This window comes from Sphaerodactylus townsendi, linkage group LG04, assembly GCF_021028975.2.
Source record: "Sphaerodactylus townsendi isolate TG3544 linkage group LG04, MPM_Stown_v2.3, whole genome shotgun sequence".
NCBI classification, from domain to species: domain Eukaryota; kingdom Metazoa; phylum Chordata; class Lepidosauria; order Squamata; family Sphaerodactylidae; genus Sphaerodactylus; species Sphaerodactylus townsendi.
The window spans coordinates 130,944,451-130,969,598 of NC_059428.1; the positions used below are offsets into that span (position 1 = coordinate 130,944,451).

The 25,148-nt window shown below is 45.2% G+C and overlaps 1 protein-coding gene across 2 annotated transcripts in view; it reads right to left on the minus strand.

Annotated features, from left to right (window-relative positions):
- Nucleotides 1–461: 461 nt before the first annotated feature.
- TDRD3 (tudor domain containing 3) overlaps nucleotides 462–25,148 on the minus strand; it is a 104,809-nt gene continuing 80,122 nt past the window's right edge. For both annotated transcript variants that reach the window (XM_048492812.1, XM_048492814.1), the window contains exons 13-14: nucleotides 7,894–8,030; nucleotides 462–675 (exon numbers count right to left, since the gene is read on the minus strand). In XM_048492812.1, the coding sequence (XP_048348769.1) occupies nucleotides 7,911–8,030 (120 nt within the window). In that variant the 3' untranslated portion in view covers nucleotides 462–675; nucleotides 7,894–7,910. The remainder of the gene's footprint in view (nucleotides 676–7,893; nucleotides 8,031–25,148) is intronic.

A 25,148-nucleotide genomic window follows, 5' to 3' on the forward strand; every position in this document is an offset into this window, starting at 1 on the left:
CTCAATAAAGAACTTACGTGGTTGCTTTTGACTGGACTTTACTGGTTCGTTACACTTAGCCAATCAAATTTGATCTCCATGAGATGACTGCAATTGAACAGCAATTGGAAGGTCCACTCCAGTTGGGATGTAATGACACAGAATTGCGATTCCACGCCACAGAGGCCCAATTCTATTTGAGAGTAGCCAGCATTGACTAAGGTTGCAATTCTAACTCTGCTTTCCTAGAAGTAAGGCCCACAGAATAGACCTGAGTAGACCAGGTTAGTTTTGCCCTCTACGCAAGCTACCGTAGAAGAAAGGAAGAGATCACGTATTCCTCAGCTTTTAGCTTTTCTATACATCCAGTTCTACATGGATTCCAACAATTTTGCATTCAAATCTTGCCAGTTTGGGATGTTCAATAAAGCAAAGTGGATGATGTGACCAAATCGTAAAAGACAAACCAAGGACAGAGCACATACAGCATGGTGGCTTTTATTGATGGCAATATTAACAATGGTTATTTTTTTATGTAAAAACTTCATCGAACTAACTTTAAAAAATGTCTCTGGCAGGAATATTCCGTACTCCTCGTTCATACCAAGTTCTTTATCAAGTCCCATTCTTCGGGCAAAAAACCAGACATCTTGACCACGAAGGAGAACGCGGAGTATGTCTGCTGCGACGGATAGCCTAATGAAAATAACAAAGACAACAAGATGTGAAGATTAACAATGGAAGGTGCCTTGGATGTGATCAGGTAATCAAACATTGCATGTGCCCCAGAGCAAACACTTGGGGAAGAAGAGGGTGGAACCTTGATGTTGAAGAAATAACCATTTTTCAAAAAAAAAAATCTAGTACTTCTACCTTAAATAACTTTTACTTTAATAAGCCAAGTTCAAACTTAGAATAGTTTTTAGACATTGTGTTACTAAATAGAGGAAGAAGTTATTAGGAGAGCCAAGGCGGCGTAGTGGTTAGGAGCAGCAGATTCTAATCTGGAGAATCAGGTTCGATTCCTCACTCTTCCATGTGAGTGGCAGACTCTTATCTGGTGAACTGGATTTGTTTCTCTGCTCCTCTACATAAAGTCGGTTGGGTAACCTTGGGCCAGTCACAGAATTCTCAGCCCCACCTACTCACAAGGTGTCTGTTGTGGGGACAGGAAGGGAAAGGAGTTTGTAAGCCGCTTTGAGATTCCTTATGGTTGAAAAAAGTGGGATATAAATCCAAACTCTTCTTACTCTTTTTCAACACAGAGTAGCTAACAGGCTAGCAACCTCTTAATGGCTGTCCCCTCTCCATATGGAGAATACATCTGCATCTGCATTCACATTGGTAGTGTAGCACTCACCATGCAAGAGGACAACATTAGTTCCAATGGAAGACTCTCAGTGGAACGGTGCTCAAACTTCCCAAGCCCCATGCCTTTGACATCTTCTACTTTACTTTTGTCATATATTAAACCAGTTCACATTCTTGATCTTTCTACTCGGCGTTTCTTTTCTACTCACTTCACAACATCCCCCCATTTGACTGTTATTTTTTGAAAGTCAGGATCAAAGACCACGTTGCTCCACAACAAAGAGGAAAAAACCCCTTCACATTTAATTTCCATTTTTTTCCCTGTGCTTTCTTACATGGGGAGCCAAAACTGCACTTGCCGCATGGCGGGCACCTGAACTGCTAAAAATCAATTTTAGATTGATTCAAATATATCTAAAGATGCCTCTAAGAATTTAAGTCTTACTGCCCTCATAAGGTGGATAAAAAAAATGTTACAATACGGTTTTTATTCACCTTCCCTTTCAAGTAAAAAACATGCAGCTATGAAACAGACAGAACTAAAAGTGTTTTGAACTGTTGATGAGTAACTAATGGGCATATTAGAAAATAAGCAAACACTTCTGTTTTTAGGTACCGTATATACTGGCGCATAAGTCGAGGTTTTCAGCCTTTTTTTAAGGCTGAAAAATGCCCCCCTCGACTTATACGCGGGTCCCACTTACCGGTAATTCTTGGGTGGTGTTCCCCCTGTCCTTTCTTCGCTCTGATCTGCCTTCTTCTCTGCCGCCCCTCTTTCAGCCATTCTCTGTGCTTAGTTTTCTGTTTCACTTTTGACTGGCAGGCCCCCTCACTAACTCACCCTTTTTTTCCCTTTCCCGGCAGGCTGTAAGACTTGGTTCAGAGAAACTGCCTGTTGGGCAGCCTGCCTCTATGATTTTCTTAAAGGGGCAATGCTGCAAAGATAGCTTAAGCAACCTTTGGAGCATTACCCTTTTAAGAAAACCACAGAGGCAGACTGCCCAACAGGCAGCTTCTCTGAAATCAAGTCTTACAGCCTGCGGAAGGGGGGAGGGAAATGGGTGCGTTAGTGACTGCTTCTGCCTTCTTCTCTGCCGCCTTTTTCTCTGCCGCCCCCTTTCAGCCGCTTTCTGTGCCTCGTTCTCCTCTGCCTTTTCCACCAACACCTCCCATACCGTTCACACTCCAAGGCCCCTAGTTTATTCCCTCTCCCCAGACCCACCTTGCCCCTCTTTAAAAAGCCTCCCAAAGGCTTCTGGGGCGCTCCTTTCCCCCAACTGCGGCTCCTTTGCCTGCTCAGCGCTCCACCTCCCCATGGACCTTTCCCACCCTCGACTTATACGCGAGTCAATAAGGTTTCCCAGTTCTTCAAGGCAAAATTAGGTGCCTCGACTTATACGCGGATCGACTTATACGTGAGTATATACGGTACATTGCTGAGAGGGCTTCCGTAAAATCTGGTCACGTGGGGCTGGGCTTCGCGAAAAACTATTTTGCTTTTAGAATAAATTATACGGTTAGGATGCATATAAGAAGAACATGCCATTTGTGTCAAAACTGATGTATAGTCACCACTTCCCACAGGGAAAGGTGTTCAAGATAAGATACATAAAGAGGTGGCTTGCCATTGCCTTCTTCCACATAGCAATGCCAGACTTCCTTGGCGTGTCTCCCATCCAAGTACTAACCACAGCCCAGCCTACTTAGCACCCAAGATCCAATGAGCTTGGGCCAAACTGGGATAGTTGGGCTGCGAAGGTGTGCGTAATGGCTCTCAAATCAGCTGTATCTTTACAGCATGAAAGCCGTTACTTTGCATTGTCAAAGGCTTTCGGTCTGGCAGCTTTGGCTCCTAACGTTTCGCCCATCCGTATGGCTGGCATCTTCAGAGGTCTCTGCAGATGCCAACAGTAGATGAAGTCCAAACATTAGGAGCAAAAGCGACCAGACCAAGGTCATGCAGCCTGGAAAATGCACAACAGTCAGTTTTAACTTTGCATTTAACCATTAAATGTGATGATCTGTACCCTTCTTTTGATTACCTTCGTACAAGTTCTTAACAACCTAAACATTCATTCATCCAAAAATAAAGGAACATACAAACAAGAAGAGGAGTTAGGAACGAATGAAAAGAAGAAAAAGCCCACAAAGAACCACAGTGAAATCACAACAGTATAATCTATAGTACTAGGTTGTGAACCTTGGTGGTGAATACATGGAAGAACTCGTTTCTTGGCACAACCATAAAACTGGCTCAGGTGGATTTGAGTGATGCTAATGTAATGAACCTATGTGATTAAAGCTATATTGAACACCAGGAAGATGCCTGATATGGGAGATCCTATATGGTAGGACATTTTGCAGCAGCCAGAGTTTTCAGAGCAGACTGCAGTCCCTGATGGTTTCAAACCATTGCCGTTCATACACACTTTTGTACATTTTGGAAGCTCAGACACATGGAATTGATGTTCCACTAGCCTTGATGGTTGTTCAAGTCTGGTGCACATCCAGGTTCCAGTTAGCTTAGTGTATTACACAGGATCTTTGCTTTGTACTACACAGGATCTTCAACATTAGGGTCTGTATTTCAGATACCTTGTGGTACTGTGGTATTGTTTATGGATTTGGACCCACATTATACTTATAACAAAGACTTCATCTGAATGTAGACAACAATTGCTGCAAGCCTTAATTGGGGGGGGGGGGGATCTACACAGGTCCACCAGTTTTAAGAACTAGAGTGATTTAAACAATATCGGAGGGACTGATAATGGTCAAGATCCCTAAAGGAGCAATCCTTTAGAGCTGCTTTTTATTGTTATTGTTATTGGTAAATTGCTGTATACTTTACTTAATATCACTCTATATTTTAGCCACTGTTGTATATCTTAATTTATCATGTATATTTATAACATTTTTGATATAACCGTTAACATGTTTGTAATGGCCCAGGGTGACATACAAATAAATTCACTCACTACACAACAGCAGACTCTCTCCTTTGCAGAAAATGGCAGGACCTTGATATTGCTATTTGTTTGTTTATTTTAAATAATAATAATAATAATAATAATAATAATAATAATAATAATAATAATAATAATAATAATAATAATAATTTGTACATTATATTTCAGAAGTATGTTCTAGCATCTTAGTTATTCATATATTTTATAAACAAGTTCCAAGTTTTATTAAATTTATCTGGATTGTTTCTCAGTTTCCCTGTTAATTTGTCAATTAACATTGTAGATGTGATTTTATTTTCCCAAATTTCCCAATGTTGTTATTTCATTTTGTTTTCCATACTTTTGCAGATATCGCTGTTTCTGACACCATGTTTTGGGCTGGATTCCTGGGAGAAGATGGCAAGAGCGGGTCTGGGTTGGCACTAACATTTCTGAGGGTTGGAGGAGTCTTGTCGACCAAATGTCCAATGGTATGGAGTGTTGCGACAATGAAAAAGGATTGCAAAAAATTATGTGCTCCCCCATTCACGGTTCGGAGGAGGGAGGAGGAGGAGGAGGAGCAGTGGCCCACATGGCCATGGATTTTGTTGGTGAGGTCCTCCCCATTCTGAGGATTTTTACAGCAAACAGCAGCACGTTTGGGGAGGAGAAAGGCAGGGAAGATCACCTTGGTTCACCCCTTCTGTAACCTCATGCCCTGGATCTAACCCTTCATTATGGATGTGTTTAGTTCCAAAATACATGGGGGGGGGGAGCCCAGTGTGTTCCAGTGGGTGGAATGGAAACACAAGTAGCAATGATAAAACTGGACTCATTAGTCCACACACACCATTGAGCCTGCTGGCCAGGTTTCCTGCATCATTTATTTAAAACATAATACTGTATGCGGAACCCAAGGCCAAATTTCTTGATGGATTACTGAGGGGTTAAACTGGAAATCCGATCTTGAAAATGTGATATTTTTATTATTAGAAGCTGGTTGTTACATTACCTATAGAACATCTTTGCTTGTGCAGCAAAAGCAATAAGAGCCAATCAGGTCTCAAAGAGAGCAAGTCTATAGAATTTATTATTGTGGATATTTCAGTTAACTTGCTTTTAATGTTTAGTGAAATGCTTATTTCATGATTACACTTTTCAATTTTAATGTTTTATTGCTCTTACTGTACTTATTTTGTAATGGCTTTTGGCTACACACACATATGACTAGACTTATTCCAAACATTCACATGTATATGATTTGACTTATTTAAAACCTTTATTAGCTGCCCTTCTTCTTTGCAAGGCATAGATGTAATACATTATATACATTAAAAAGAAAAACCCCAAATTTAAAATCACCACTCAGGGATGCTACTAAACTTCACCAAATACAATCCTAAATAAAACCGTCCTCCACTGTCCCCTAAATATCAAAGTGAGGGGGGCAGGCACATTATCAAAGGTTGGCAATAGTGACCCCTGGCCGGACATGTAGCCAGCTAGCCAAAGAGTGAGGAGAATTTAAGAACATAAGAACATAAGAACAAGCCAGCTGGATCAGACCAGAGTCCATCTAGTCCAGCTCTCTGCTACTCACAGTGACCCACCAGGTGCCTTTGGGAGCTCACATGCAGGATGTGAAAGCAATGGCCCTCTGCGGCTGTTGCTCCCGAGCACCTGGACTGTTAAGGCATTTGCAATCTCAATTCAAAGAGGATCAAGATTGGTAGCCATAAATCGACTTCTCCTCCATAAATCTGTCCAAGTCCCTTTTAAAGCCATCCAGGTCAGTGGCCATCACCACCTCCTGTGGCAGCATATTCCAAACACCAATCACACATTGCGTGAAGAAGTGTTTCCTTTTATTAGTCCTAATTCTTCCCCCCAGCATTTTCAATGAATGCCCCCTGGTTCTAGTATTGTGAGAAAGAGAGAAAAACTTCTCTCTGTCAACATTTTCTACCCCATGCAAAATTTTATAGACTTCAATCATATCCCCCCTCAGACGTCTCCTCTCCAAACTAAAGAGTCCCAAACGCTGCAGCCTCTCCTCATAAGGAAGGTGCTCCAGTCCCTGAATCATCCTCGTTGCCATTTTACCACATGATTGTATTCCAAAAGGTTCTCAAGACAGCTACTAAATTTCTTCTCTACCAATGTAACGGTGAAAGCATTACTAAAGCAGTATCCCTAATAAAGCACTGACTGTAAACCCAGCCAAAATATATTAAATGCCAAACCAGATCTGGAATGCTCTTGTTTTGATTTCATCGGCACAGCCCAACATTCACCAAGTCTTGGGCACTCCCAGGTCTTAATCCAATCCAGTCATTTCCTACAGCATTTGATTGAAGTCTATAAAATTATGCATGGGGTAGAAAATGTTGACAGAGAGAAATTTTTCTCCCTTTCTCACAATACTAGAACCAGGGGGCATTCATTGAAAATGCTGGGGGGAAGAATTAGGACTAATAAAAGGAAACACTTCTTCACTGTCCCCTAAATATCAAAGTGAGGGGGGAAGGCACATTATCAAAGGTTGGCAATAGTGACCCCTGGCCGGACATGTAGCCAGCTAGCCAAAGAGTGAGGAGAATTTAAGAACATAAGAACATAAGAACAAGCCAGCTGGATCAGACCAGAGTCCATCTAGTCCAGCTCTCTGCTACTCACAGTGACCCACCAGGTGTCTTTGGGAGCTCACATGCAGAATGTGAAAGCAATGGCCCTTCAAGTGCTGTTGGGTTCCCAAGCACCTGGACTGTTAAGGCATTTGCAATCTCTAGTTCAAGAGAGGATCAAGATTGGTAGCCATAAAATGGAAGCTTCTCCTCCATAAATCTGTCCAAGCCCCTTTTAAAGCTTTCATCCAGGTCAGTGGGCCATCACTCACCTCCTGCAATGGCAGCATATTCCAAACACCAATCACACGTTGCATGGAGGAAGAAGTGTTTCCTTTTATTAGTCCTAATTCTTCCCCCCAGCATTTTCAATGAATGCCCCCTGGTTCTAGTATTGTGAGAAAGAGAGAAAAACTTCTCTCTGTCAACATTTTCTACCCCAAGCATAATTTTGTAGACTTCAATCATATCCCCCCTCAGACATCTCCTCTCCAAACTAAAGAGTCCCAAACGCTGCAGCCTCTCCTCATAGGGAAGGTGCTCCAGTCCCTCAATCATCCTTGTTGCCCTTCTCTGCACTTTTTCTATCTCCTCAATATCCTTTTTGAAATGCGGCGACCAGAACTGGACACAGTACTCCAAGTGCGGTCGAACCACTGCTTTATATAAGGGCATGACAATCTTTGTAGTTTTATTATCAATTCCTTTCCTAATGATCCCCAGCATAGAGTTTGCCTTCCCGGCTCCATCTCAGACACGGTTTCTGAAGACCTGTGCCTCAGTGCGCTCTGGGAAATAGAGTCCTTAGTGTCAAGCATGAGAAGTTAAACACATTCTAAGAAAAAATCTGTTTTTCAGAGTTTATCCCACAGCTAGCAAATTAAGGGCTTCAACACCCAAGTTTTTAGACAATGGTACCAATCAAGAGAAATCCAAGTAAATTCTACTAAATTACATCTTAAAAGCATATGTTTGAAAAATGGAATTTACTTCTTCCACCCAAATGTTCCACGTTTATCAACAGCCTTTACCTTTAACTCCCTTCCTGTCAGTTCCTAGCTCTTGGAGGCTGATAAAACTGTTGAGTGGGCCGCGTCGACCGCCGTGGCTGTCCATCACCCCCTCTGCGGAACTCTAAAGTTTGTTCATAAGCTATTTCTTCTTCCTCCTGCAGGGAAACAATATGATTATACAGAATATACTGCTGGAATGATACACACAGCAAAAGTTGTTTCACGTCGATCACAGCTTAGCTCAAATAAGCCCTCACAAAAATGCAAGACGGGTCGCACCAATTCACAAGCGAGGTTTCCCAAAGTCAAGACACAAATCACATGGAAAGCTTCAGCGGAGGACTGGCCACCAGTTATTTCAGTCACAGACCACAAACAGAGGCCCAGGTTTGCTTGAAGAGTGGCCGTTTATGGTTTGCACCTCAAGGTTGGAATATGATTGATTAGTAAAACCATGTTTCAGGCCAGATGGCCAACACAGTCCTCTTAGGAACTTTGATGAAAGTGGCAGTTATTGGCAGCAAAAAAGTGAAGCTTATGAGAAGCAGAAATGGACACAAATATGGTAGGGAGAAGAGAAATATTTTATTGAACATATTTTAAAAAGCTATTTTTAAAAAAACCCAATTTCAATAAAGAAATCAAGTTTAAAAATCTTGGTACAGTTTTTTTCCTTTAAAAAACCCTCAGCAAATCCATGATGGGAAGTTTTTAAAAGGTCTTCTAGAGTAACAGGGTCTACTAGGCGTAGGAGGGCCCACAACTAAGGGGTCAGATGCAGATATATATATACCACCAAATCATAGCTGATTTATGGTGACCCCTAGGGGGTTAACGACGCTTGGAGGTGGTTTGCACTTGCCTGCCTCCAACACCCCATTTCAAAGGAATCTACGTTCTTCCTGTCAGCTTTCTTCATTGTCCAGCTTTCATATCCATACATTTTGTTTGCCATCAAGTAACAGCTAACTTATGGTGACACCACAGGGTTTTCAAGGCAAGAGGCATTTAGATGCCTCCTTTTGCATCATACCCCTGGGGTTCCTTGGAGGTCTGCCATCCAACTACTTGCCAGGGTTGAGGCTGAATACGCATGACTGGCCCAAGATCACCCAGCAAGTTTCCATGGCAGAATGGGGATTCAAACCTGGACTTCCTAGATCCTAGTCCAACACTTTAAGCAGTACACCACACTGGCTCTCCTGAAAAAATGGTGGGGTGAATTTGAAGGGCAACAGGTATATTTGGTATATATAATCCTGTCAAGAAAAGTAACAGGCGGAAATGTGGATTGCGCGGCACATTAAATTAGAATAGTTATCTCTCCAAAGACCAGCCATTTTACCTCAGAAGTTCATAATAAAATATAAGCAGAACTTTACTTAAACTGAGAGAGAAAACATGCATTATATACAGTATCACACATAATAGTTATATGCATGGCTCATGGTTAGTTACAGTTTGGTTGTGTTACAGTATCTTATATAGTTTAGTCCAGGGATCTGCAACCTGCGGCTCTGGAGCCGCATGCAGCTCTTTTGTCCTTGTACTGCGGCTCCCTCTGGAGAGCTGAAGGCTTCGAATCCAGAGGGGAGGGGGATACCCATGAGTCCTGCCGCAGCCTCAACAAGGAGAAAAACAACAACTCAGGAGCACTTCTACTGCCGCCTCCAAGTGGAGAAGAAAGGTGGCGGCAGCAGCTCCTGCCCTACAATGGGAGGGGCCAGTCCCTCCCACCCAAACCCCAGTGGCAACGGCGATGTTGGCTGCTCTGCTCCGAGTTGTTCACTCCCCCTCCTCCCAAGATCTGAATGGTGACTGACAGCTCAAGCCCCGCCTCCTATCCGCCTTCCTTGCCCCACATTGGTCCTTAACGCACAAGGGCCCACCTGCTTTTTAGCCTCTCTATCAGAAACACTGATGTAATTCTCACACCAATGCTATGGAAACAGAGACACTTTTTTGTGTGGAATTGTTTTATACCTCTGGTGTTTTTTGAAAGATTCAAGTGGCTGTTCTTTGGAGACATAGTTCAGTAACATGCAGGTGACCATGTTCTAAAGGGACAGAATTGAGCCACCTCTCTGTGCACCCTGCCACAAAAAAATGCAACTGGGGGACAAATTTCATCGCCGAAAATGGTTTCAACCACATTAGCATCTGGCGAATCAGGTTTGATTCCCCACTCCTCCACATGAAGAGATTCAACCACATTAGCATTCCAATACCCAATGTACATGTCCCAAATTTCATTTGCAGTTGAAGAACCCTAGGTCATCTGAAGTGTTTTGATTTAAGCAGGTCAAGTGTCCTAGGAGGATTAAAGTCTGCTCTTGAGACAACCAGTGAGTCAGTGTGGTGTAGTGATTAAATTGGTGGACTCTAATCTGGAGAACAGTGGACTCTAATCTGGTGAAGCGGGTTAGTGTTTCTGCTCCTACTCATGAAGCCTGCTGGGAGATCTCAGGCTAGTCAAAAGTCCTCTCAGAACTTTATCAGCCCCACCAACCTCACAAAGTGTCTGTTATGGGAAAAAGTTTGTAAGCTGTTTTGAAACTCCTTACAATTGAGAAAAGTGAGCTATAAATCCAAAGTCTGTAAATCCTATACTTCTACAGGCATGATAGTATGCCAATGTGAGGTACTATGGAGAAATTAAGCAGGAGTCTTGTGTGTGACCCACCAGTTCCCTACTTCCTAAGACTTTAGCTAGCAGTGGTAACTAAAGGCCCCCCAAATGAGCATAAATGCACCAATCCCCACAGTCTTCCAGTTCCCAAGTAATAAACAAAACTAGAAGATATAATCCTGGGCCACAGCTCAAAACCAAGCCCCCAGTTACAGTGTGCTCCCTGTAACTAGCAAATAGCCATGGAGAACAAGCATCAGAATAGCCCTTTGCAGCTGTTAGACTGAGACCACTTAATGTAGGGGTGAGCCAGTGAACCCGGGCAGAGCTTCAGACAGAGCACAGGAATGCCTGTGCCATCTGTTGCCCTCTGGGCAAGCACCCTCACCAGTCACAAGACCCCCGTGACTCACGGGTCACAAGATGTCCTGGACAAAGGGACAAAAGGTGCATACTCCCAGGTCTGGATTAGGCCCAGACAGGAACGTTTCCTCTCGCACATACGCAGCCCCTATGATTAATGTATTGCGCAACATTCTCCCGCTCTCCCGCCTTCCCAAAAACCCTAATAAAAGGTGCCAAGGACCGCCAGCTCGGCAGATTAGCCAGACCCAAGGATCAGAGTAGCCAGATCCATGGATCACGCTATATCGCCACTGGCTTCTCTCCACCGGATGATATCGCTGCGTCTCGCCTATTCCTTGCGTCGCCCGTAACGACTTCAACTTAATACACTTGACAGTTCTTGGCCTTTTGGTGCCTGACAACTCAAAGATTATGGTGGGTATTTGTTCTGATGCCCTCAGTCTCAATCAGGAATACGGGTTACCCTATAATTTCAGGACACTTATACCAGTGTTCAGCTACAAAAAAACTTTTTTTTTAACTTGCTACAGATTTTGGTCTAAGAGGAAGGGCACAGAGAAGGTCTGGAACCATCCTTCAGCTTGAGATGATGCATACACACATTATTACAACTTCAAAATACACACATTAAATATATACACATATTTAGCTACACGATGTTCAAGATTTCCCCATTCAAGTTTTTTTTTCTTCCCTTGTGTTGCTGCATGTTGGTTATCCAGGCGGTGATCAGGTGGTGGACCATCTTCATGGGACCAGAAGGAAGCTGTATTTCAAGTCTTCTGCATGGATGTCTTCGTTCTCAAATGGGAGGGGATTTTGCAACCAAGATGTTGATACAATCAGTTAGCTACATGCTCAATAGAGCTGCCAGATCTATGTGTGACAAAGCGGGACAGGACAAGCTTAAGACTCTGAACTCACCCAGAAGGCTTCATGTGGAGGAGTGGAGAATCGAACCTGGTTCTCCAGACTACAGTCCACCACTCTTTGCTACACCATGCATAAGACCTTAGTTTACCATTCAGCTGCAATAACCACCAATGACAAATTACAGCAGCCTTAAATTCTTTATCAAATGTAATAAGAAAGCAGGAACACTTGATGCTGAGTATCTTCTATTCAGCTGGGATGAATATTTAGTCACTTGAAGACCATGAACTTGAAGTTCTAGAAGACCATGAACTTGATGTGTACCATAGAAGTTTTAGAAGACCATGAACTTGATGTGTACCATAGAAGTTCTAGAAGACCATGAACTTGATGTGTACCATAGGCACTTCACTGAATGTTGTTAGCATGAGTCGGAATGTGGAAGAGAAATGAAGCCAACTTTCTATAATCACATACAAGCTCAAACTAATTTAAGACGTGTGAAAACACCCACTATAGTCCCAATTTTTCACCACTGTTATACTAAGAAAGGTGTCCCCCAAGTTTCTGAATCTGTGGGCACCTTAGGAATTCTGATACAGTGTGGCGGGCCACAGGTTGCAGATCTAACCACAAAATGTGTTGTCGAACCAAAAAGTCCCGAAAAATTCATGATCAGTATTTTCAGGTTTCTTCTGCCAAAAAAACAGCAACATGAAGCAGCTGTAAAAACAAATCTTGAAAAATGCTGACACTTTTTGGGAGAATTTTTTCAGCATTTTAAGGGCTACTTCGATCTTTTCATCATTCTAAAAAAAAGAACCCCTCCCCCTTCCTCTCCCCCTCACCTGCTGACCTGCTGTAGTTCACATGTGCTTAGAAATAGCAGAGAGCTGAACATGGCATTAAGACCAGCTGGGCCCACCATTCAGCCTATGTGGACTTTCGAAGTGGCGCAGAACCAAATGCTGGGCTTGACCAGGACTAGCCTACAGCTCAGCCCTGCTGCCTCCAAAGTCCATGTGGATTTCAGAGGCAGTGTAGAACTAAATGCTGAACTTGGCTGAGTTCAGACCAGTGTTCAGCTCTGCCCCACTGCCTCTGAAGTCCAGCTTTCAGGTCTCCACTGCCTACTAGCTACAGCAATCAGATTCCTTGTTTACATAGTTTATGGAACAAACAAGCAGAGATAAACTAAACAACATCCAAATCTGGTTCTGGAGGGTTTTCCGGGCTGTGTGGCCGTGGTCTGGTGGATTTTGTTCCTAATGTTTCGCCTGCATCTGTGGCTGGCATCTTCAGAGGAAAGTCTGTTTCACACTGTGTCTAAGGCCGTTTCCGCACGGGCATTTAATGGCGGCCTGGAGATGGCAAAAACGCCGTCTCCAGGCCGCCATTCGCACAGGGGGCGCAGCTGCATCGCAGCCGCGCAGCCCTCGCACCGCTCGACCGCTGCGAAGCCAGCGTTTCCCCAGAGAGCTCGGAAGCACTCTTGTTGGGGAAACGCCGCCTCGAAGCCGCTGCCGAGCGAAAGGCAGCGGTTTCGAGACGCCTCCCCCACCTGGCACTTACCTTGTCCCCGGGCCTCCCGGTAGCATCGCCCGGAGCCGCAGGGGACACGCCCCCTACTACCTGCGGCGCTGGAGCAGGCGGCGCGGGGAGCCAGGGCGTATTTGTCCCCAGGCCTGAAGCGGCGGCGCTGCCCGAGGCTTGGCGACATATGGCTCGACTGGTAGCCGGCGCTCCATGGCGCCGGCTGCCCTATCTTTCCAGGACAGATCCATGCGGACGGTCCCAGCGTCGTCGGGTTGGCGTCAGAAACGCCGACCCGGCCGCTTCCGCATTCGTGCGGAAACGGCCTAAGTGAGAAGGGAAAGTTTAGTGGAGTATATTGTCCATGTCCCAGGGTGGGGAACCAACCATTAAGTGTTTGGGTGGAACTTGCTATGCAAAGGTGTGGTTGAGTGCATTGTATTGCGGGTGGGGTTATCAGTCCATTTTTTAAGCACTGGAAGCCAGGCTTTGCTGATTTTTAACATCTCTTCTTTCTTATTGAAGTTGTCCCGGTGTTTGTCAATTTCAATGGCCTCCCTGTGCAGTTTGTCAATTTCAATGGCCTCCCAGTGCAGGGAGGCCATTGAAATTGTGCAGTCTGACATAGTAAGCTTCTGAATTGTCCAGAATTTCGGGGTTCTCAAATAAAATATTATGTCCAGTTTTGTTTAACACACTTTCTGCAACTCGCTGAGGATTTTTTTTCTGGATGATATGGATTAAGCCGACAGTGTCTTTCGTGTTCCTAAACACGGGTCTGAATGCTGCGTTTTGTGGTTCTTAGGTAGACCTTTCCACAGCTACAGGGTATGCGATATACTCCTGCAGAAGTGAGGGGGTCTCTCTTGTACTTTGCTGAGCGTAGCATTTGCTGTATTGTCCTGGTGGGTTTGAAGATGGTCTGTAGGTCATGCTTTTTCATCAGTTTCCCTATTTGATCTGTGATTCCCTTGATGTATGGTAGAAATATTTTTCCTGTGGTGGGCTGTTTCTCCTCAGTCCTCTGGGTTTTTCTTGGCCTTAAAGCTCTTCTGATTTCTGTAGTGGAGTAGCCATTAGCCTGCAGAGCCCAATCTAGATGGTTGATTTCATCAGGGAGGAGGTTCACAAGTTCGTTTTGCACGATCTGTCAGAGTTTTGATTATGCCCCTTTTCTGTTGTGGATGATGATTGGAGTTTTTATGTAAATACCGGTCTGTGTGTGTCGGTTTTCTGTATACTGTGTGGCCCAATTGGTGGTTGGGTCTGCGAAAGACCAAGACGTCTAAAAAAGGCAGTTTCCCTTCTTTTTCAGTTTCCATGGTAAATTGTATGTTTGGGTGGATGCTGTTAAGGTGGTTCAGAAAATTCAGCAGTTCCTCCTCACCATGGCTCCAGATTGTAAAAGTTTATTCCACTAAAGTTTACCCCACTGAAGTTTACCCCACTAAAGTTTACCCCACTAAACCTTCCCTTCTCACTTAGACACAGTGTGAAACAGACTTTTCTCTGTGATACACCTCTGAAGATGCCAGCCACAGATGCAGGCGAAACGTTAGGAACAAAATCCACCGGACCACAGCCACATAGCCCGGAAAACCTACCAGAACCAGTTGAATCTGGCCGTGAAAGCCTTCGACAAAACATCCAAATCGGCAAGGATCGTATTTTAAAAACTTACATCTATTTTTAACTCCAAAGCAACATGGACTTGGTAAACAGAAAGCGTCCTAAAGATTTCCCCCCTTTACTCCTCTTCTAAACAGCCAGCGTGGTATTTCACCAGATGTTACATCTGCTATTCCAACAGCTATCATCTAGGAATGTGATATTTAAATTTAAAATGGATTTTTAGGCCTCCCATCTGCTTCATTCCATTCATTTCAACACAGCCTCCTACAAGGAGGATTCAACCAAAGAAGATAAAGGACACCCGGAGGAGGGGGAAGGGGGGAAAGAAAGGTAGGACGTAAGGGGATTGATGCTGGGTGTTTATCTTGGGCCACTTTCGCACATGCAGAATAATGCACTTTCAATCCTCCTCTTTCAATGCCCTTTGCAGCTGGATTTTACTGTGCAGAATAGCAAAATCCACTTTCAAACAATTGTGGAAGTGGATTGAAAGTGCGTTATTCTGCATGTGCGGAAAGGGCCTTGGTTTGTCAAATAGTCTTGATAAACAGTCTGAAGGTTGCTCTCCTTCATGAAGGATACTTTTTTTGCAGTGACAGTAGTTCAGTAATGAAATTGGCTACCTTGGGAAGTGGTGATCTCTCCCTTATTGGCCAGTCTTCAAGCAGAGGCTGGAAAAACACCTGTCTGGGATGCTCCAGGCTGACAATTAAGCAAGAGGTTGAACTAGATGGCCTCTATGGTCCCTTCCAACTTTGTAATTCTATGATTAGGGTGGTTTCATTTCTCCACCCTCTGAGCCATAAGGCTCCAAGAGAGAGAGAGCTCTCTGTGGACAGTACACATTAGTGCCAGGTCTACTTGATCGGGGAACTGACACATTAGTGGAAAAAAGTTTGCGTCCAACCTGACAAAAGCACAGCATCCAGAGCTCAAGAAAGCATAAAGGTCATGGCAATTACTGTGGCACTTCCCCTCCCTGCACAGGGCCCTGGGGCGATGGAACCTTCCCTCCCACCCTGTCCTGGGGGTTGTCCTCCCCAGAGATGTTATTTTCCAATTGGCCCAAGGGGCCAAGAAACAATTTAGCCCACAGGGCGCCTGGTATTGAAGGCTGCCCCCTCTGGCTTCTCCAGCTGTCTCTTCCCTAAACCCCCTGCGTGTCAGGCCCCGCCCCGCCGCAGTTGCCTCACTAACGGCCGGAGTTGGCTAGACAGCTGACGTGCCACACCCAGTTGCCTCACTGGACGAGCGACTGCTGCCTGACGGGAGGTGGCCCTGGCACACCCTCCCAACACAACCTCCTCACGAGCTGTCTGGCCCTTCTACCACTCCACACCCCTCCCACGTCACTCTGCTGCAGCGGCAGCTCCTGAGCTTCCCTTTGCTCTCCCTTAAATCCCCTTCCCAGACTCAAAACCCTCCCCCTGCCCAGCTGGAGCGCGTCCATGCCGAGCCGATCGGGCTCAGCTGCGCTCCGGGCGCGGCCGGAGCTACGGAGCTTCATTCCTTCGAAGCATTCTCGCGTCGAAACTTCGACACGTTTCTGTGCCGGTCCCGAGGAACCCCCCTGCCCAGCCGACCTCAGGATCGCCGACTTCAGTCCGGGCGCGGGGATGGCTACTATCGCTCCGCCCGCGCCCGGACAATTACAACATCTCATTGTTCTATCAACAAACCCACATTAAAGCAGAGCTACTGCCAGCCGCGTATACATTGCTAAAAGGAGGCTGATTACATCAACAAGCAAGAGAACACCGCATGTTGCTCTCACTTTTATCAAGCGGCCACGTGCAGTTTCAAGATCTATGAGAAACCCTAAGTCTGAACCATCACTTACTTTGCCTGCTGCCATTCCTCAGAGCAATGTGACGGTTTTGATAAGAACCACGGACAGAACAGATGGACACGTTTCGGCAGCCATTTGTATTCTTGACCACTGTTTAAAAACGCTCCGCCAAAGTTTAGAGAATGGCTGACTTCAAGGAATCAGTTCTGATTTGCCAGCATTTCCCTGAAGTGGGGGGTGTGTGTGTTAAACTTTAGACACAGTCTAGCAAACCTTTGAGACCGAGTGCCCAAACTGCAACCCCAAACCCACTTGTTTATCGCAAAGTGCCAACACGGCAATTTAACCTGAATACTGAGGTTTTAGTATAGAAAAAACGGTTGGTTCCAAGGCGCGCGTTACTCGGGAGTAAGCTTGGTGGTAGTCGGTGGCTTTGCTTTGAAGCAATCAAGCTTACTCCCAGGTAAAGGATTGCGCTTTAGTTCTTCCCATGAAAATCAGTGGGGTTTAACAACGCTTAATAGGGTTACCTACACTGCTTCCCCAAAACTAGGTTTTCGGTTTAATGCTAATAATCTCCCTGAAATAATTACACTATTATCACATGATGAACTCTGTGCACGCGTGCCCACAGAGAGGGCTCTGAGTGCCACCTCTGGCACCCGTGCCACAGGTTCGCCACCACTGGTCTAGCAGGAAATCAAACCTATCAGAAATAAACTCAGGAAGTTATTCACTGAGGCCCTGACATGAGAACTGTCCTCTTCTGATTACCTGAGGTGCTGCACCAGACAGAATAATGTCCTGCTCAATCCAGAAGGTGACAAACTAGAGCTGGCATCCAGGAATAAATACCCTTTCCCTCCTGCATGGTTTCTTATTTACTTCCCTTAGCCACCCGACAGAATAAATAAGGCAGTTCTGAAGAACGTGTCTGCTCTGAGGAAAAAAACAGTCTCACAAGAAATCAAACACAAACTGACACAGCAAGGATTTCTTCCACTGAGATGAAGGAAATGCGTCACAATTCAGACTGCAAGGCACTTGGGGGGGGGGGGTTGTTAGGCAAAGAAACCACTCCAAATAGCCATACAATGGCACCTCGAAAATCGGCGATGATCCGTCCGGAGATTATCGGTGATCTTCGAAAATGGCACATTTAGAGGCTTTGCGTATGCGCGACGCCGTTTGTGTACTCTCGGAGGCCGCCGAAAATTGAGGCGGCTGACGATTTTAGAGGACGGAAATCGGCGCCTGGCAATCTCGACGATTGTCGAAGGCACCGATTTTCGAGGTATCACTGTACTGATTTGCTGGTTTGAATGCTTCCATCTGTATGGGATACAGAATTCCTGAGAAAACCCAGGCATAGATATCAGGAGCTCGGGTGTCCAGATCCAGGTCGGGAAACTCCTGGATATTTGGAAAGGGAGTCTACGGAGGGGAAAGAGTTCAACAGGGTACAGTGCCATAGAGTCCACTTTACAAAGCACTTATTTTCTCCAGAGGAATTGACCTCTGTGGACTGGAGATGAGCTGGACTTCTAGGGGTTCTCCAGGCTCAACTGGAGGCTGGCATCCCTCTCAGGACCCCAGTCGTAGACGATATCCTCCCGCATTTAACAAGAAAGGTCAATCCAGAACCCTGAATGCTGCTACTGAGTAGATTTAGAGTGGACATCAGAAACATTTCTGTTTTTATTACTGAAGGCACGCTGGTACTTGAACACAGAAATCCAGATGTCTCTTCATCAATACGATCCTGCGACTACTGTTTAAAACTGCATCAAGGTTAGACAGTCTACCAAAACTACAGAGTAATCGAAAGACCTTTTGACCTGATGATGTTTTCAAATGCACCCATCAATGGATGAAGGTGTACTCTGTTGTGGAAAATCTAAGGTCGAAAAGGAGGCGGGTTAGCTTTGCTTTTTCTAGCAAGGAGTAGAGCTGACCGATGGGGTGAGTCCCATGTTATTTTTATTAATTATATTTATATACCGCCCCATCCCCTGAGGGCTCTGGGCGGTGAGCAGCAAATAATATTACATAAACAGTAAAAGCAGTAAGTATTTAATATAAATAACATCATTAAAACATAAAATTACAGCGTTTCACATAAACCACTTGGCGTCCAATATTAAAACTATCAGTAAAACCCTCCCAAAGAGGGGGCAGTAAATCTAGATGTCACAGTTCCCAGAATGTTAAAAGGGAGAGGCAACGAGGGCGCACAGTATCAACGGCTGGCCTCCCCAAAAGCCCGGTGGAACAACTCGGTCTTACAGGCCCTGCAGAACTCTCCAAGATCCCGCATGGCCCGGACAGTTGGAGGGAGAGTGTTCCACCAGGCAGGGGCCAGGGCCGTAAAAGCCCTGGCCCGGGTGGAGGCCAGCCATGTCATTGAGGGGCTGGGAACCACCAGTAAATTGGCCTCTGCCTTTGCTCTTTCTGTGATCACAGAGCCTGTTACCTAAATACATGAAGCTCTCACATTTCATTAACACTGTTTGAATGCTGCTTCTGCCGTTTGTGATCATGTGAAACACCTGGGCTGCTGTTTCCAAGATGATATACCCTGCCTTTATTCATCAGCAGATAATAATTTACAATTCCAATAATTAGGTCCCAGAGGAGGAAAAAAAGGTTTGTTCACAATTGTTTACCCAAACAACTGATTTTTCTACTACAAAATGAGTTTATCTTATCAAACATTAACTCCCATTTCTATGAAGAGTATGCAGTTTCACCTTGGTCTTGGCCTTAGAACACAATCACTTTCAATGCTTGTGCTGGCAATTTATATAGTCCACCCAAGGCACCATCTCCAACATACTGAGCCTTTGGGTCTGAACCGCAAGTTGTTGGTAACGCTCTGGCTCGAGTCCTCCAGAGCATTTTTGTGGATGGAGGGATGGATTTCCACCTGCAAAACCTGATTTTTAAGACTCTGCTTGGGGGCAGACTGCAGTGCAACAGGACAGGCAAAGAAGTGGCCGGGCTGTGGATAGAATTCCTTCCTCCATGGGAAAGCTCTAGTGGATCCAAGCCGTATTGTAAATAAATACAAATGTTAAAATTGCATTCGCTGATATCATATTCATTTGGCTGCCCCTTGAAAATTAAAATGGCAGCGTGTAGATTTTTTTACAAGTGAAGAGTTACTGAACTTTTATTGCAGTCCTGAGAAGATGGAATTGCAGATGCCAAAGGGCTTCTACAAGATTTCAAAACAATCAAACCAACTATTTCATTGGATTTGATAGGCTAATACTGGCTTCCAGTGGCGTAGCACCAAGGGGATGGGGGGCGTGCAACACACCGGGTGCGTGCTCTTGCGGGGGCAGACGGGGGCGTGGCAGGGACTCAGGGTGTACATGTTCCCCGGGCGCAGTTCCCCCTTTCTCCGCCCCTGCTGGCTTCAGCCTGTTCATAGAATGTGTCTAAATTATGAGAAATCAAGTGTTTATTTGACAAGATGGGAAGTCTCTAGTCTAGGCCCCTACCCCCAGATTTTTACAAGGGATTACCTTTTACCTGTAAAGAAAAGAAGTTCTTTTTGGAACAATTTTGAAGTGAAGACCGTTGATCAGATAGCACAAAGCAATGCACCCAGTTTCTAGCCTGTGCACCCATGGTTATTTAACAGCTTGGAAACACAAGAACACAATCCAAAAAAACCCCAAAACTCAAAAGCAAGACTGGTGTTTTGTTGATATTCCTTTATTTTTTTTAAACAGAGAATCTACAAGGACAAACTCAGCACACACACCGTCTCAAGCACCGTTTCAACAGTTACAAATAGAACTCATGGTGCAGGGAATTTGCAATTTCTTTTTCAGAAAGTAGACACAATTGTTGTGTGCTATTGTTTAGCTTTAGACGCAGTAATACACAATTACTTGTGAAGTTCTAACTAAATTATCATCTTTGTCCCTTAGCCCAGGGACACAACTCCATTGGATTTGCATCCAGAGACTTTTTTCACACATTATATAGCAATAACCTGGGTTTGCTCTGACCTCGCTAACCTGATATTGCCAGATTTTGACTGGCCCTGATCAATATTTGGATGGGAGACCACCAAGGAATTACAGGATTGCTACACAGAGGCAAACCACCTCTGAACATCTCTTGCCTTGAAAACCCCATCAGGATCACCATAAGTCAGCTGTAATTTGCCAAAGACAAACAAAGACAAACAAAAGACAAACAAAAAACCCAGTTTTGGTACCAAGTAGGCTGTTAACAGGGATCTGAAGCTAATTACATCTTACCACCACCATCATACATCGGACATTCCTAAAAACCCAACTGTTCCTTTCATACCAGCCACTTCATATTTATGCCTAAAGGTGTACTATATAAAGTGGCTTCTCACTTAGGAAAGGCACACAACATCTCTAGGGCTATAGTAATTCCAACTTTTCATCAGATGCTGTAGAACAGCTAAAATTTGAATCCCACATCACCTTAAGAAACGGACAAGACTTTTGGGGTATAAACCTCTGAGTCAACACTCCCTTCATCAGATTTGACTCTTGGAAGCTTACACCAAAACTAGCAGCCAAGCCCATTAAATGACTTAAGAAAATGGGCTTTAGCGGGGGGTGGGGTGTGTGTGTGAAGAGGCACACCACTTTTCCTACCTGTCTACCTTCTCTGCCCCCTCATCACCTCTGCTGCCGCTTCTCTGCCTCTTCCCAACTCACCTCTCGGTTCACCCCTGCCAGGGTTGGTGTATGGGAGTGTGAGGGGGGGACTTCTGGCAGGTTTGTGCTGTCCTGGGGTGGTTGGGGGGGGGTGAGATAGGGCAAGCAAGGAAATGGGGAAGGAGTTGTGGGGCAGCAGGAGGCCAAGGCATTGCCACACCAGTATTGGCCATTTTGTTGGGAGGTTGGGAGAGGTCAGGGGGAACGGGAAGGATGCTTATGGGCAGCAGGCAGGCAAGCCACTGCTGTTCTGGGCCGAGCATGTTGTTGGAGGTTGAGAGAGGGCGTGGGGGAATGGGGAGGGGGCTGACGACCAGCAGGCTGTCCCGGCAGTGGCCTCGTTGTTGGGAGGGGGTTGCGAGAAGGTGCAGGGGAGGGGTTGGAATGCAATTGATGAACCCTCCACCCTGGGGCGAGGGTTCGCTGTCGTCATGACATTGCAACCCTTAGCAACTTATGTAGAAGGATAATATTTTGGTCTGTAAGGTGCTACTAAACTCAAATCTAGCTCTTCTAGGTAAGACCAACACAGCTACCTTCTGAAACAATATGATGCTGTCTAAGTGATTAGTACTGATAGCTTACTGCTCAGCTCTGTACCAAAGCATACAAGTATGAGTAACACTCAACAATGCTAATAAGTAAAACTGGCCAAAATAGTTTACAATCCAAAAAGGAACCCCCCCCCCCCCCCGGGTATAAGGCAAGAAAGCAAACAACGCTGCAGCCAGGTTGACCTTTTTGCCACTGGCCCAAGTTCTGTCTCCAAAGATTTCAAAATGGTCAACTTAACAAGAACTGCTGCTCTAGATCTCTACCGCTACAGCATTGAAGATTTCATGATCTTCCCACCACACCATGCTGTCAGGGAGAGAGAGGAGACTGGTCAAGTCCCTAGGCGAATGTTGTTCAAATATTGTTTAACTATTTGGAACCTTAGTTTTGAAAGGAAAGAAAAAACCAACAGCTAGCTGAAAAGAAAATGGGGTTGCACTTACCTGTAACCATTGTTTATTGAGTGGTCTTCTGCGCAACCACACATGGAGCTGCACATGCGTGCAAGCCTGCCACAGAGATTATTAGAATGATCTAATTCTCCCCCTCCCCTACTGGGCTGGTCTTTCCTGCCCAGGCCAGCACGTGACCAGGGTAGGTGGAACACTTCTTCCCTCCTTCCTCACTACCATAGAGTCTTGTACCAGGTAAGCTTCCAGAGTGGCCCACGGTGGGGAAAGGAGGGACGTCTGCCTGCACAGAAGATGGCTCAATGAACAACAGTCACATGTTTTCGTTGATGTTCCTTCTGTGCAGTCCCGTAAGGGGGAATAGCAAGCTGGTAGAGTGGGGAGGACGTGGGGCATCTAGGTTAATAGCAACGACAATACTGCTCTTCTCACAGCTGCCTCGCTTCTGGAATCAACATCTATGGAGAAGTGATTCACAACAGTTAATGGTGAAGACAGGTAACTGCCCTGCACATACTGGCAATGGTGATCTTTCCAAGAATGGCAGTGGAGATGCTTGTGCCCTGGAGTGGGTTTTCTTAGGAAATGTGAAAGAAGACCGGGATCTGGTCTATGTGTGCTTCATAGTGAACACTAATCACCGTGCTGGGTGCTGAGCTGAAGGAATCTGGTTGCGGCCAGAGGAACAAACATATAAATTGGCTGTTGTGGGTTTTCCAGTCTGTGTGCCCATGGTCTAGTTGTTTTTGCTCCTAACGGAAGCATGTCACGGTAAGAGAAACACATCACACTGTGACATGTCTCTGAAGATGCCAGCCATAGATGCGGGCAAAACATTAGGAACAAAAACTCCCACAGCCACGCAGCCCAGAAAACCCACAACAGCCGGTTGATTCTGGCCGTGGAAGCATTTGACAATACATTCAAATAAATGTATCGTTGAAGGCTTTCGTGGCCGGATTCAACTGGTTCTGGTGGGTTTTCCGGGCTGTGTGGCTGTGGTCTGGTGGATCTTGTTCCTAACGTTTCGGCTGCATGTGGCTGGCATCTTCAGAGGTGTATCACAGAAGGAAGTCTGTTACACACTGTGTGGGACACAGTGTGTAACAGACTTCCCTCTGTGATACACCTCTGAAGATGCCAGCCACAGATGCATGCAAAACGTTAGGAACAAGATCCACCAGACCACGGCCACACAGCCCAGAAAACCTACCAGAACCAATACAAATAAATGTTCTTTGTAAGTGAAAAAGAAAGGCCCTAGACACATCCAAAGTATGGAAGGCACACTTCCCATCAGTAGAAAAGGGACAGGGAGAAAGACAGGTGACGTTATGTCCTGTACCAGGTGAAAGGCTGAAACCACCTTAGGAAGGAAACCTAGGCTTGACCTGAGTACCACCTTGTTAGTGTGAAACTTCAAATCAAATCCGCTTTTATTGGTATTTCTGTGAAATCCTATAAAATAACAAAATTTTCAAAGGGGGTTGAACAACCACCAGTGTCATAAATAAAACACATACATTAATATTAGGATAATTTAACAATCTTTGTTTTTAAAATCTTCGCCAAAATTTTTGCAACCAAATCTGTAATTTCAGAGTCATGATTGTCCAGCAAGTATTGAATGTCTGTTCCTGAATTACAAGTCTTTGGGCCTGAAGTACGGCCAAAGGAAACTCTCCACAAAGACTATCATGTAATTGACAATTAAGGATAATAGGACGCATAGAATCTGGCGAGCGTCTCCCACATGAGCAAAGCCCTTCCTGATAAGGAGGGTCAGACCTCCGAGCCCTGAGCTTGACCACTCTGTGAGCAGAAGTTACTGCAACCAGGAAAGCTGCCTTAAAAGAAAGATACATTGCATGTGGCCACAGGCTCAAAATGTTTTTGAATTAATATCGATAATACTAAAGATAAACTCAGCCGAGGGATTGGTGATCAAGTTGAGGGATACAAATTATACAGCTGTATGAGAAGACACGTCACTAAAACACTGGAGGAAAGGGAGTTCCCATCAACCTCACCATGGAAGGCAGATGCCACCAAATACTAAGGATAAACTAAACTGAGGGATTGGTGACAAAGTTGAGGGATACAAATTATGCAGCCCTTTCAGAAAACACCTCAATAAAATGTTGGAGGAAAGGGGTTCCCATCAATCCCAACATAGGATTGGGATAGTCTGCCGGATCTGAGAAGTGTTTGCATTTTGACCTTGATTTCCTCCGAGGCAGTTTTGAAGAACTTCTTGGAACCAGAGCAGTGTGAATGGCAGGAAGCCACGTCTGCGGAAGAGACTGATGACAGCCACCACACAAGGTGTACAGGTGCGCTTTTCACCTTCAGCAGAGTGGTGGCTGGATTTCAGGTGCAGGTAGCGCCTTTTCCCACAATGGCCTCTTTACCTTACCACCCACTTGTGGCGGGCTTTTGAGGTGAACATCTTGCAGCTGATGCAAGCCCTGATGTTATGGGATTCACCCGAACATAACAGGCTCAAGGAACGGCCATCCAATTGTGCCATTTTGGTAACGCATTTGGCGCGCTTCCCAGAAAGAGCTGTGTCAACTCAAGATGACAACGGGCTGAACCAAAGACGATCACAATGAACCAGCTCCTTTTCTGTAGACAGTAACGGGGGAAACAGTATAGCAACTCAGATGGCAAAGTTAAAGAAAGTAAAAGGAAGAAAATGATGAAGGGCCCATCAGGAAGAAAAGCATGTTCTACCTCCACTGTGGTGGAGAAAGGATTGAGGGAAAGAGTGT